This window comes from Mirounga leonina, unplaced genomic scaffold (assembly GCF_011800145.1).
Source record: "Mirounga leonina isolate KUSES-001 unplaced genomic scaffold, KU_Mleo_1.0 Mir_94, whole genome shotgun sequence".
In the NCBI taxonomy this organism is placed as follows: domain Eukaryota; kingdom Metazoa; phylum Chordata; class Mammalia; order Carnivora; family Phocidae; genus Mirounga; species Mirounga leonina.
Window position 1 is genome coordinate 6,629,516 of NW_023270855.1, and position 13,799 is coordinate 6,643,314.

At 43.6% G+C, this 13,799-nt stretch overlaps 1 protein-coding gene across 6 annotated transcripts in view; it reads left to right on the forward strand.

Moving 5' to 3' along the window:
• The window catches only part of TAMM41 (TAM41 mitochondrial translocator assembly and maintenance homolog), a 49,650-nt gene that overhangs the window by 30,700 nt on the left and 5,151 nt on the right, over positions 1-13,799 (forward strand). For 5 of the 6 annotated variants that reach the window (XM_034997764.1, XM_034997766.1, XM_034997767.1 and 2 more), the window contains 2 exons: positions 7,074-7,239; positions 8,499-8,561. In XM_034997764.1, the coding sequence (XP_034853655.1) occupies positions 7,074-7,239; positions 8,499-8,561 (229 nt within the window). The remainder of the gene's footprint in view (positions 1-7,073; positions 7,240-8,498; positions 8,562-13,799) is intronic. The other variant, XM_034997765.1, reaches the window with a different exon arrangement.

Sequence of the window (13,799 nt, forward strand, 5' to 3'; positions counted from 1 at the left end):
TTGATCTTTTTAATTTCTCTTTCCTCCTTCCTGTTTCTTCGGGGGTTTTGTTCTGCTTTCCAGAAGAATTTTTCAAATTGATCTTCTAGCACTGCTATTAAATTTTTAATTTCCTTTGAATGTTCTTTTTTTCTTAAAGCATCCTGTTCTTGTTTTCCAAATGCATTATCTTTTATCACCCCTCTAGTGGTCTTTATTATAATTTTTGAAATTTTATCTTGCTCTCTACATTGTCTCTGTTTCTCTTGGTGTCAGTATCTGTAGAATTTCTCCAAAGGGACATCATCTATTCCCTGATTTGGGATCAGGAAGAATAATGTGCTTAGCTGCCAACTTTCAGAAAACTGAGCAAGGGGAAAGGGCTGGGAATTTTCTTTAACCCTGAAGATAAACCATTCCAAATTCCTCACTATGGCCTGGGAAAGCCTGCATGATCTAAGTTCTAACTGATCTCTTATCCTGGGGAAGCTTACAAGAGTAAGATTCGTGGGCTGAATTACAGTTCCCAGCGCTGCTGAGGCTGTAACTGACGCCCACCTGCTCCTTCCCATGCTCCCCATTCAAAACTCCCTTCACCCCCATCTTGCACTTGTGCTGGGCTAGACGACGTGGCCCAAACCCTCTCATCCCTGAGGCATCTGAGACCCGGTCACCTTGCCTATTTCAGGCTATGATTGCTGCCCTTTCCCTTTACCGTCAAAGTTGGGCACAGGGTACTAAGAGATGTGTACCAGCAGCCCTACCTCTGATGATCAGGATCAGTTACTTCTGCCACCGTGGCGCTACTCCTTTCTGTGTCTGCTGGACTTTGGGCATGGAATCTGAAGAGAGGAGTGGCAGTCCTAGCTTTAAGTTTAAAGTCCTAAAGTTGTAGGGATGGGAAGCACACATTTCCTGAGTGCGTCACTGGGAACAATGGGAAGCAAGGTACTTCTTCCATCCCTTGGTTCCCAGACCTATGCATTCCACCAGTTGGGAATGAGGTACTATATAACCGGCATTAATTTAGGATGTGTACTGTACCCCATTCTCACAGGGTATCATCTCCAAGCTGCTGGCTCAGTGCTCTGTCATAGGATTTTTTAATGATGGCACTCTTAGCATTTTAGGCTGGATAATTCTTTGTTGTGTGGACCCCAGATTTCCCCTTTTTGAGAACTGTTCTATCAGTTTGGTAGCTTTGGTGCAGTGTATGGTAGGAAGAGTGGAGTCGTGGTCCTGTGCCCATTGCTGTACCTCTGTACCTCTTTTGCTCTAAAATGGGTCCCGTAAGTGATGTTACATGGTACAGCCATGTTGGTGAAGCAAGCATTCTGTAGGCCCTGTAATGGTGCTGGCTAGGTCCTGTTAGCAAGAAGGGCAAACCCATGCTCAGAATATGTGTTACTTCCAATTAAGATGAATTACCTGCCCCTTCCCAGGTGGAAAGGGTCCGATGTAGTGAACTTCCACCAAGTGGCTGGTTAGTTTCAAGAGATGATCCTGGGCTCCTGGGTGGCTCAGTCGGTTAAGTGGCTGCCTTCGGCTCAGGTCATGATCCCAGGGCCTGGGATCGAGCCCCGCATCGGGCTCCCTGCTCGGCAGAGAGCCTGCTTCTCCCTCTCTCTCTCCCTCTGTCTACCCCTCTGCCTGCTTGTGCTCGCTCTCTCTCTCTCTCTCTCTGTTAAATAAATAAATAAAAATCTTAAAAAAAAAAAAAAAAAAAGAGATGATCCTATTACCAGGATCTCAGCATTGGCTTCTGTTGCTCTCAGGATAGACCTTAACAACAGCAGTAGCTAAGTCAGCCTTGGACCTAGGCAGAGCCTCATTCCCTGCCACTATGGCTACTCCTTTTAAAAACCATTGTGCCAGGGGCACCTGGGTGGCTCAGTTGTTGGGCGTCTACCTTTGGCTCGGGTCATGGTTCCGGGATCCTGGGATTGAGCCCCGTGTCAGGCTCTCTGCTAGGCAGGAAGCCTGCTTCTTCTCCCTCTCCCACTCCCCCTGCTTGCGTTCCCTCTCTCGCTGTGTCTGTCTCTGTCAAATAAATAAATAAAAATTTAAAACAAAAAAAAACCATTGTGCCAGCCCTGGGATGACAGAGACTAGTGAATTAACTGGCTGAATTGTTCTTTTGGTTATTGGTGATTCTTCTGTGAAGGATGCTTTCTCGTGGACGTTAGCAAAATACAAAGATCTTCACACTTTGTGCACAACTCCCATAGATGCATCCACATGCCTTTTCTCCCTAGTTTTTTGTCTTTAGTCTTCCAGTCTTTTTCCTTTCGGGCCCAACCAACCAGCGAACCATGCTTCACTCCCCATGGGTCTTTGTATCTTCTTTCCTGAGGCCACTTTTTCCATGTAAAGTGGATGACCAGGTGCACTGCCTGAAGCATACCCATTTTGGAGCGATTTCGCCTCATTAATGTCTTTCAGGGCTATCCCTGAGTGAAGCTGTAATGCATCATTTTCAGCTTGTACATACCAAGCCAAATCATCCATGCAGCAAGTTCATCCTTTATCCTCCAAAAGCCAGTCACAAGGGATCCTCCATGTAGCCATATGCATGAACCAGTGGAGAAATAGGATGGTATGCACTGGTACAGCAGTGCATAGTGGATATTATGGGGCCTGGGTTTCCTGTGTGTGCAGCTGACTTGTGCCCTCTGGCCTTACTCATGTCGAATGCTAGTGTACCTCTCCTATCTTACAGTGGATTACTGTGGAGCCTACCTGATCTTAAGATTTGGTGAATATGAGAGATCTCAGCTCGTGATGGGCGGTTCTTGATGCATGGTCTTTTGTTGCTCCATGGTTAGAAGCTCCATCTCTACCAGGGTCTCATATCTAGGAGCTGATTTCAAATGAGGTCTTGTTTTTCACTGCAGATGGCATGGTCTTGCTGTAGAACCCTAGCAGGCTACATTGTGATTCTCCTACTGGGAGCCTACCACAAGCTTCCTGTGGCTTCTTTTAGCAAAGACACCTTTAACGCTATAGAATTTGCAGAGTTGTATGGCCCAAGTGGGGGGCTGCTTGCTCTGCTGCCTGGATCTGTTGCAGAGCTCTTTTCTGCTCTGAGCCTCACACACCTGGCATCCTTTTTTACCACTTGGTTAATGGGTCTGAACATTACAGCCAAGTGTGGAATCTGCTGCCTCCAAAACCTGAAGAAGCTTACCAAGCCTCATGCTTCACTCTTAGCAGTGAGAGGTGCGAGATGCAAGAAGTTGATCTTTACTTTGGAGAGGATGTCCCACCATGCATCAGACCACTTGAGCCCTAAACACTTCACTGATGTGATAGACTCCTGAAACGTCATAGGGTTTATCTTCTACCCCCTGGAGTACATTTATCTACCAGGCACTCCAATGTACTTGCCCCTATTGTTTACCAGGTAACAGTAGCAACATACCGTTGATGTATTGGATCAGCCTGAGATTATACAGAATGTCCACATAGTCTGGTTTCCTTGGGGTATCTTACGACAGAGGATGGGAGAGTTAACATAGCCCTGAGGCAAACCATAAGATATACTATTGTCTGTCTCATGAATGCGAGCTGCTTCTGATCCTCCTTCCTAATAAAGATGGAAAAGAATGCATTCCCCATGTCTTGGCCCCTTCCAGATACCTGCAGTTCTGTTGACTTGCTCTAACAGATTTACCATGTCCAGCACAGCAGATGTAACTGGGACTTCTACTTGGTTGAGTTGTGGTAGTCTGGATAATCTTCCAGAGCCCATTTGGATTTTGCGAGGGCCAAACTTAATGGAAATATGATGGGGACTATTAGCCTTTGTATTAGTCAGTGTTCTCCAAAGAAACAGAGCCAGTAGGATATATATATATAGAGAGAGAGAGATTTATTTTAAGGAATTAAATCGTGGAGGCTGACGAGTTTGAAATTTGCAGAGCATGCCAGCAGGCTGGAGACCCAGGGAAGAGTATGTTGTAGTTTTTTTAAGTCTGAGGGCAATCTGGAGGCAGAATTCCTTCTTCCTTGGAGACTTTAGTCTTTTTTCTTAAGGCCTTTGACTGATTAGATGAGGCCCACCTGCATTATAGAGGGTAATCTGCTTTACTCAGAGTCTGCTGACCTAAATGTTAATTATATCTTTAAAAAATACTTTTATAATAACATCTGGACTAATGTTTGACCAAGCAACTGAGCGCTATAGCCTAGCCAAGTCACACAAAACTAAACATCACACCCCTGCATCATTTAGGTTTGCAGATAGCACTAATCTCTGCTTTTCCTCCTGAGATGTGGTGTTTGTTGTTGTTGTTTTTAATTACTATTTTGTATAAGAGGTAAAATGGCAGCTTCATGGCTTCCACTTGGCCTTCCATAGTATGTCAGCTCTAAAATGCCATCATAGACTATGCTCTTTAGGACTGCTCCTGGTACCTATTGTGTAGGATCGGGATTGAGTGGATTTGAAACAAGCCCTCATCTGATCCTACGGTGGCGCTGTGGAACTAGATGGCCTTTCCTGGTTGTCCCAGCTTGGGGCAGAGAGGCCAGGCCTTTGTACTCCTGCATCGTCCAGTCATTGGATCCAGGCAGCTCCCTTCGGCTGAGGACAAGTCTAGGAGGGACTCTAAGAGGGGGATTCAGCCAACTTTCCCAGCAACTAGTGAAATGAGTACCTTGGCCCTTAAGCCAGCATCTGGGTGGTACAACACAGCATCCAGTATCAGATGACCACATCTGCTTTTTTAAAACATCAGCTTTATCGAGATATAATTCACATACCATAAAATTCAGTGGTTTTTAGAGTATTCACAGAGTTGTGCAACTATCACTACAGTCTAATTTTACAGCATTTCCATCACTCCAAAAAGAAACCCCACATCCGTTGGTAGTTCCTAGCTTCCCCTCCCGACAGGCTACCAATAAATCTGTTTTCTGCCTCTATGGATTTGTCTATTCTGGACACTTCATATAATGGAACCATACAGTAGTATGTGGTCTTATCTGCTTTTAAAATGCAGTTTGACTTTCACGATTTTTTAAAAAATTTCTTCTCCTTTATTTACTGATTCTCACGATTTAACTGAATGCTTTCACTTCCATGTTTTAATGAGAATCAAAAAGGATAATTACACAGAATTTAACAATTTATTTGAAAATGTCACCTAATATTTTGTCTTTCAAGCAAAAATTCCAGTGCATTCTTTTCCTCAAGAGAAAGCAGTGGCAAATACTCTTTTTTTAACTCCTCATACTACTCAAGCCATTTTGGTATCTCTGAAATTCCTGAAAGCTTCATAGATAAAGCCTTACAGTAATAGAAGATCCTTTTGACTAATCTCAATTCTTAGCCCCAAAATATGTTATTTCTAATATATTATACAGTAATGTCCACAGTTTTTGTCATTTATTGAAGCAAAGCTAAATAGAGTTCAAATCCTGTGAATTTAGAATCTTTTTAATGATAAATATGAAATATTCAGGTTAAAAAAAAAACAACCTTAATTTTTTTTTTTTTAAAGATTTTATTTATTTATTCATGAGAGACAGAGAGAGAGAGAGAGAGGCAGAGGGAGAAGCAGGCTCCAAAGGAGCAGGGAGCCCGATGTGGGACTCGATCCCAGGACCCTGGGATCATGACCTGAGCCGAAGGCAGACGCTTAACCATCTGAGCCACCCAGGCGCCCAACAACCTTAATTTTTACTGGAGCCACTAGATAATAGTACTTTGTTCTTCTTTGCATAAATTTTATAGGAAACTAGAAAATCTAGACATTACTACTCATATACTTATTAAATGAAAAAAAGTGGTAGAATGAATGAATTCTAAGTGTTAATAAGAAAGTTAGTCATATCTGGAAAATCTGAATCTAAAATTTAATACATTCATTTGTCTAGTTTTTTTCTTGCTGTTCCCTTAGTCAAAGTTAAAACCTAAACATTTGTTGAAAGAATACAAGACAGGGCACCTAGGTGGCTCAGTCAGGCATCTGCTTTCGGCTCAGGTCATGATCCTGGGGTCCTGGGATTGAGTCCTGCATCGGGCTGCCTGCTCCATGAGAAGCCTGCTTCTCCCTCTTCCACTCCCCCTGCTTGTGTTCCCTCTCTCGCTGTGTCTCTCTCTGTCAAATAAATAAATAAAATCTTTAAAAAAAAAAAAAAAAGAATACAAGACAGATTCTTACCTGAAAAATAATGGGATGAGCCATTCATTGAGGGCGGTGCTACCGGTTCTCACCTTGGCAGGCAGGCAATGTTTACATGATTTTGTAAAAACTTAGTTCCGTGAAGTAAAGTATGTTAGACTAGGAGTTAGGCAGGCTAGGTGTGGCCTTGGCTCTGTGGCTAACTTTGGATTCAAAGTCAAGTCTGATGCACAGTTTGTATGTTTTATTTCTGTATTTATCTTTCAGCTTGATGTATTTAGAATATGTGGGGCACAGAAACCACTGGTGTAATTTAATCATACTTAAGAAATAATGACAACTAAGTTTTATTGATTCAGTTATTCATTCCCTTACTCAACCAGTGTTTTTTGACTACCTACTGTGTGCCAGGGGATTAAAAGCGAGTAAGTTTAGTCCTTGTCCTCAGTTTATTCCCACAGTTAATGAAATACAGCATGATGAATAAAAAGGCCCAGAAGGCAGGAGACATGTGGTTAGACGCTGCTCGCTCCGATTGGCGGTATGACCCTGGCTGTGTCGCTCAGTGCCCCTGTGTTTAAAGTGGGAGAGAGAGTCTGAGTGCCTGGATTTGCTGAGCCTCAGTGAATGTTAGCAGCAGCCTCACTTCCTTCAACTGCTGGATGTAAGACAAATAGAAATTTTAAAACTGAGAGTCAGAAATTGATCCTTTAAAGAGGCTTCTCTTCTTTTCTCATGTGAAAGTGGATTACTATAGGAAAAGAGTTGGCCTTTTTGAAGGAACTTAGCATCTGAACTCTTGTGCCTTCAGTTTCAGAAAGGAGCAGGTCTCCTTAGTGTGCTGCCCAGTCTAGGGAATGGGTTCATGTATGTTTATATGACTTGAAGGAGAAGCCATGTTTCTTTGAATCGTTAGAGAATTCAAAGGACTTTCCATAGACATTATCTTTTTTTTTTCCCCATTAGATAGATAAAAGCCCAGAAGGACAATTCACTCAGCTAATGACATTGCCCAAAACCTTACAGCAACAAATAAATCATATTATGGACCCTCCTGGAAAAAACAGAGATGTGGAAGAAACTTTATTGCAAGTTGCTCATGATCCTGACTGTGGAGAAGTGGTGCGACTAGGTATGTTTATGGATTTGACGTCAAGGAAGTGCTTGCTGTGGGTAAAAAGCAAACTTAGTGACTGAGGTGTATTCTTTATTCTTTCTTGCCTAGAGAGATTGAGAGACAGATTGTCTCAGGGAAGAAGAAAGCACTAACAATCTGGGGTTTTTCCAAATCTAAATTGTCATTTGTTTGAAGTAGGGTGGTGAAAGTACTTCTGTTTTCAGATTCCTGGGTCCTAAATCACTGTCAAAGGGGGAAACAATGTTTGTTTTGGTTCCAAGAGCGTAACTTCTAGAAGTTATTCCAAAGACTCCTCTGTGTCCTTCATGGTGGTCTGAAAAAGAAGGAGACTGGTGCCATTTTTAGTGCTTTTCTAAGATGAGGAACACAGCTTTCATCAACCGACTCCCGTTCAGTGTGTCTCATCATGTGTTCCGTCAGTTCCCTCTGACATGGCCCATGTTCTACATATTATCCCCAGGGCCTTCCCAATGTTTACCCAAAAATCTTATCTTCAGAGACCCACTTCCCTTTGAGGTGTTAAAGATAATTCACAAGGGCTGTCAGTAAAAAATAATCATGATTGAAAAGGACTCCCGTCCCCAGATGAGCACGTTCTCCTGTTTTATTGAGTAAATATTTCCTGAGCTCCTCAAAGATGCAAGCTACTGCCCCAGATGCCCCTCCAGTGACGCACTCTCCCAGGAACCTGCCCCAGGCTGTCAGAGCATGCGTTTAGGTTCCCAGGTGCCTATTCTGAAGATAAGTGAAGAGCCAAGTTGTTTGTTTTCATTTTAACATGATTCTAGTCACAATATGATCTCTGCTGCCTTTGTGAGAGGATGAAGGACTGAGGAGTCCAGTGTATGTTTTCAGAATGGAAGTTTTTCTCCTAGGCAGAAACTTTGGGTTCTTTTTAATCATTTCCCATCTTGGGGTTGAGATCCAGCCTCCTTAAGCAGATTTAAAGTCATAAAATGACCTTTGAGGGTGACTTGACCCCCCCCATTTTAATTAAGGTGAGGAGGTCCAGGCCCAGAGGGGAGCAGGCATTTGCCTGAGCTCACACGGCTGGTCGGTGACACGGCTGTCAGCTCCGGTCTCCTGGCCCTCAATCCTGATACCCCTTCCACTGTCATTCTGTGACACCAGGGCAGAGCTGGATTTGCTGGTTTTCTTGGATAACTGGAAAGAATATTTCGTTTTAGGTTTTAAAAGTGTTAAGATGACTAACATCTGGCTTTTTTGGCATTCTTGCTGGTTTTCTCTTACAGGGCTTTCAGCAATTGTGAGACCTTCTAGTATGAAACAGAGCACCAAAGGCATTTTCACTGCTGGTAAGAACTTTCGAAAATCCATGGTTGTTGTTTGTTGTTGTTGTTTTGTTTTTGTTTTTGACAAGAGTTACGTTTAATTCACAATGTAATGAAGGTTACAGGTAAAAAGCTACATATAAAGCATGAAAAGGCCTATTACACAAATGTACATATTTCTATACAAAGCTCCTATCACCGTTTGCCACCCTTGTCTCCTGTGTTTGTTAGCTGGGCCGAGTCCTGGAGCTCTGGGTTATGCGAGCTCTCAGTCAAGGGAGGTGGCAGGGGGAGAGCTTCTGAACCAACATCTCAAAATGTACTCTTAGAGACATCAGTTATTTGCAAAGTAAAATCATTTCCTTTTCGGAGATCCGGGCTTAATGTACCTGCTGGATTGAGTGGCCTCAGCATTCCTGATTGAAACGTAAAGCTGCATCTATATCCTGCAAGTACTTCTGAAGTGCTGAAGTGTGGTGGTCGTGAATTAGGACATAGCACTGGTGTACAGACAGGCAGAACAGCACTGTCATCTGATCTAAAACCGTCAGACCATGTGAGGTGCTGTTGGAAGCCTTACTGCCCCTCTCAGTTTTCTGAATATCTCCTTGTGTGCAGGTCATCCCCTCATTTTAGGATTTATGAAAGTCACGTGCATATTGTTGCCAAAGCAGTAGTACCTTGCCCTTCTCCCCCGCCGCCCCAATTTCCCGTCTCCAGAGACCACTGCTGCTAACTCTCCTAGTGACTTGGTTTTATGTCCACTGTCAGTTTGCTAAATAGCAGGCGTATACTGCTGCTTCTCTCCTTTTCCGTTGTCGGCATCATCTGTGGACTTCTCACTCTGGCAGATTCGAATTCAGCTCTTGTACCCACCCCGCCGCACACGCTCACCCCTCCCTTCCCTGGGTCCTCGGGTAGTTGCTGTGTAGCTTTGGTGAAGCCAGTCATCAGAGTTTACAGCGTATGACTCTGTTACTGTGATTCATAGATGAGCCGTGCACGACTTTTCCTTCCCTGCACGACTTTCTTTTCCCATGGAGATTGTCTTCCCCTGTCTCGTGGGAGGGATCCCCTGTCTCCTGTCTCTTGTGTCTTTTACTTTCGTGGTGTACACTCATTTTGGTGAGGCACGCCTCCAGTAACTTCCTGAGAAAGGATGCAGGGAGGCAAACTGGGAGACTGTGAATAACTAGAAATATCTTTAGCTTACCCTCAAATATAATTGACACTTAGGCTGGAGATAGATTCGAAGTCATTTTTTTAAGAATTTCGATATCATGGGGCGCCTGGGTGACTCAGTCAGTTAAGCGGCTGCCTTCAGCTCAGGTCATGATCCCAGGGTCCTGGGATTGAGCCCCACATCGGGCTCTTGCTCAGCAGGAAGCCTGCTTCTCCCCTACCTGCCACTTCCCCTGCTTGTGCACTCTCGCTCGCTCTCTGTCAAATAAATAAATCTTTAAAAAATAAAAAAAAGAATTTCGATATCATTATTCCAATTATCTTCTCACTTGAGGATTGCTGTCAAGGTCCAAAGCCATTCTGATTCTGTCCTTTGTTCCTTTGTGTATATTCTTTCTGGAAGCCGGTTAGGTCTTCACTTGCCCCCAGGGCTCTGACATTTCTCAGTGATATGCTTTGATAATGAATCTGTTTTTATCTACTTTACTGGGTACTCATTGCCTTTTCATTTTGGAACCTCAGAAAATAAGAATATAAGAAATTTTTCTTTTATTGTTTTTTTTATCTTCCTCGCATCTGTTTTCTCTCTTCTCTTTCTGGAACTCCTTTTATTCAGATATTGGACCTCCTCAAAGAGCCCTTTGGTTTTCTTTCTTTTGTCTCCTATTTTTTATCTCTTTTTGCTCTGTTTTCTGGGAGATTTTCTCAACTTTAGCTTCCAACCCTTCTTGAGTATTTTATTTCTGCTATTGTATTTTTAGTTTCCAGGCTCTTTCTGTGTTCTTTTTTTATTCTCTGAATGTACATTTTTGTTTATTTTTTTGAAGATTTACTTATTAGAGGGAGCGCACACACATGTGTGCACTCGAGCAGGGGGAGGGGCAGAGGGAGAGGCAGATAATCTCAAACAGATTCCATGCTGAGCGCAGAGCCCTATGTAGGGCTCGATCTCATGACCCTGAGATCATGACCTGAGCTGAAATCAGGAGTCGGACACTTACCCAACTGAGCCACCCAGGCGCCCCTGAATATATATTTTTCAAAAAAATTTTAAAACATCCTGTTCTTGTTTTATGGGCTTAAGCATTTGAACGTATCTTTGGATATTGCCACATTGCCCTCCAGAGTGGTTATATCAATTTATAGTCCTACTAGCAGGAAATGAGAGTTCTCTTTTCTCCCCATTCTCTCCAACACTTGGTATTGTCAAATGATGGACTTTCCTAGTTCAGTCTTTCTTTATGTGACCATCTACTGAGCCTCTCTAATGTGCCAGCCATGCAGGATACAAAAGTGAACACACCGTCCTGCCTTCAGGGAGTTCATAATCTAGAAGGGGAGACAGATGTGTAAATAGAAATTTGCAGTACTGGGTGATAGATGGCACAGAGGTAACGCCATGTAGGGAGTAATCTTTCAGCCTGATTCTGATCTCTGGGCTGAAATTGCCAGAAAGTTGGCGTGGTCACACCTCTTAACCTCTCACCCCAGCTTCCTGGATACCCAGCTGTGTTTCGCCCCAAGGACACAGCGCTGCCCCTCCTGAGTCTTTGGAAAGATTCGGCCAAAAATTCAACAAAGATTTAGTAGCTCGTGTGCCAAATCTACTCAGCTGAAGATCTTCCTACTGTGCAGGAGTGCATAGCTTTGCATTTCCAATTAAGATATTTATTTAATCTATGTTCCTGCTGGTTTATCCTGGCAAGGCTGAAGATGAGGTGTTTTTGTTTGCTTGGGTGGTTCAGACTATTAATCTGTGATTTGCATGATTGCAGCTTCTTGGGTGAGGCTGAATGCTTTGGGTTTTCTTTCTTTTTTTTTCTATTTTGGGCTTCTTGTCCCATAAGGAATTATTAGATTTATGGATTTTTTTTTTTAATCTGTGATCATGTGTTACGGGGTTTTTAAATTTTTCTTTTCTTCTAGAAATACATATTAACATTTTTACAAATGAAATGACCGGATGTTTGAGATTTGCTTGAAAATAAAACATGGTGGAGGGAAGGGGGTTAGGGGTAGAGGACACAAAATTTTCCCTGAATTGATATATTGTTGAAGCTGAGTGAAGAAACATGAGACATGATCTACTCTTCGTTTATAAGTTTGAGTTTTTCTCTAATAAAATGTTTTTAAAAATCTGTCATCATCACCTCTTGACCCTTCAACCTGAAATGAATCTTTGGTCCTCTTTCCACCTGCTCTTTCCAGTGGCCAGCAGAGGGCAGTGGGTGACACAGAGCCACAGCCCAGTTTTCCTGTGGCCACCCTGGTGCCCAGGGCTGGTTCCTGCACGTGCTCACTGCCTGCTTCCCTTTCCTTTCCGAAGATTCCTTATTGGACCGTGGAAGGCCAGACGACCAGAATGTGTGCAGCCTGCTCTGCGCGTGTAGAAACTGTGGAAAGTGACCAAATGTGGGTTTACCTTATGCTCTGGTTTCTCTGGTTTTATGGTGCTTGTGGGCTGTGATGAAGGCAGCTCAGGCCAAAGGCCCAGAGCCTGGGGCTCATATTCCAACTTAACTACTGTGACTTGGGCAAGTTACCTGATTTTTTTGAGTTTTAATTTCATAGGGATAATTACACCTGCCTCACCAGGTTGTGAAAATTACATCTTATGATAAATAAAGCCATCTAGCACAGTGCCTGGACTTTCTCTTTTTGGTATCATTACCTAGAAGTTGCCTGACTTCTCTTTAGGCCTCTTTGCACTGTCATATTCAGATGGCATTCGCCCACCCATGAACCAGGTCTCCAGTTGGAGCAAACTAGCAACGAAAGGCCCCGAGTGGCTGGTTGACTGTTCCTCTTCCCTTTGACTTCACAGCAAGCTTCAGAACCTCTAAGCCTCTGCGTGTTGTTCCTTAGAAGTCCTCTCTTTGTGGTCATGGCTGGCATTCTGCTTGCTTTGCTTAGGCAAAACCCTCCAAGTTCTACCTGTGTTCAGTTTTTCAGCTAGCTAGCTGATGCATCATGTGCAGGGTGGGAAAACCTGTGTATTTGATGGAGTTTGTATTCCTTAGTAGCCATTCTCACCCCTCCCCTTTGCAACATCCCACTCAGTGGGGGTGAAAAGGCAGGTTCAGTCTTCCCCCTTAGCTAGTGAATACCTTTAATACTCAAGTTCAATTCAGAGCGATCGCTAACCGAGGAGCTAAGCTTGGGGTCAGAAGACCTGGACTTGAGTTGTAGCTACTCATTTCTTCGCTCTGTAACCTTGGCATGTTAATTAGCCCTTCTTCCCTGAAATGGAGGAGATCCTAATACCCAGCCCGCTACGTGTTCCGAGAGTGTCCAGTATGTACCTAGTAGGTGCTTTATAAACTTGGGTGAGTCTAGATCTAAATATCACTCTATTCCTAGACAAGATAGAGGCCAGGCATCTACAAACAGCCCAGAGGATTGCCTTTTCTCATAAACTGTGTTGGATAACACAGTTGGCTGTTCTCATGTGGTCTGACTCTGTCTTTATTAGTTCCCTTGAAATCCCTTCCTCATCAGATGTACCCATGTTCAAAGGTGAGTACAGAAATGCCTCCAAAGCCAAACACTACTTTCCCCTTTTAGCCTAACTCACCAGCAGCTCAGGAGAAGTGAAAGGCCATTTAGTCTCCTGACACTTGCCTTCTCTTCTTTTCATGGTAGCAGCAAATGGCTTCACATCTTACATGGGTCACAGAAGACCAGCTAAGCAAAGTGTTGTATTCTGATCAGCAGCAGCCTTCACATTACTAACCTGTCTGAGTCTTCTGGTACGGGAATAGGAGAGAGGAGGAGGATTTAGTGATAAGACTGAGAAGTAAGCGGAACCGGCAAAGGGAGCCTGAAAAGCCAGGCAGAGGAATTCAGAGTCTATTTTGAGGGCAGAGGGAAGCCAAGGAAGGATTGTAGAAAGACCTTGATGGCTAGAGAGTAGAGAGCAGATGGAAGGGAGATAACACTCTTGCTCAGGAAACGGATTAGCCATGGTTCAGCCAGTCAGGGGAGGAGTTAGGCAGCCTGAACTCGGGTCATTGCAGTACAGGCAGAGAGAAGAGACCCGTGCAAAATTTAGAGGGCAAGTTACCTGTTCCACATGGTTGG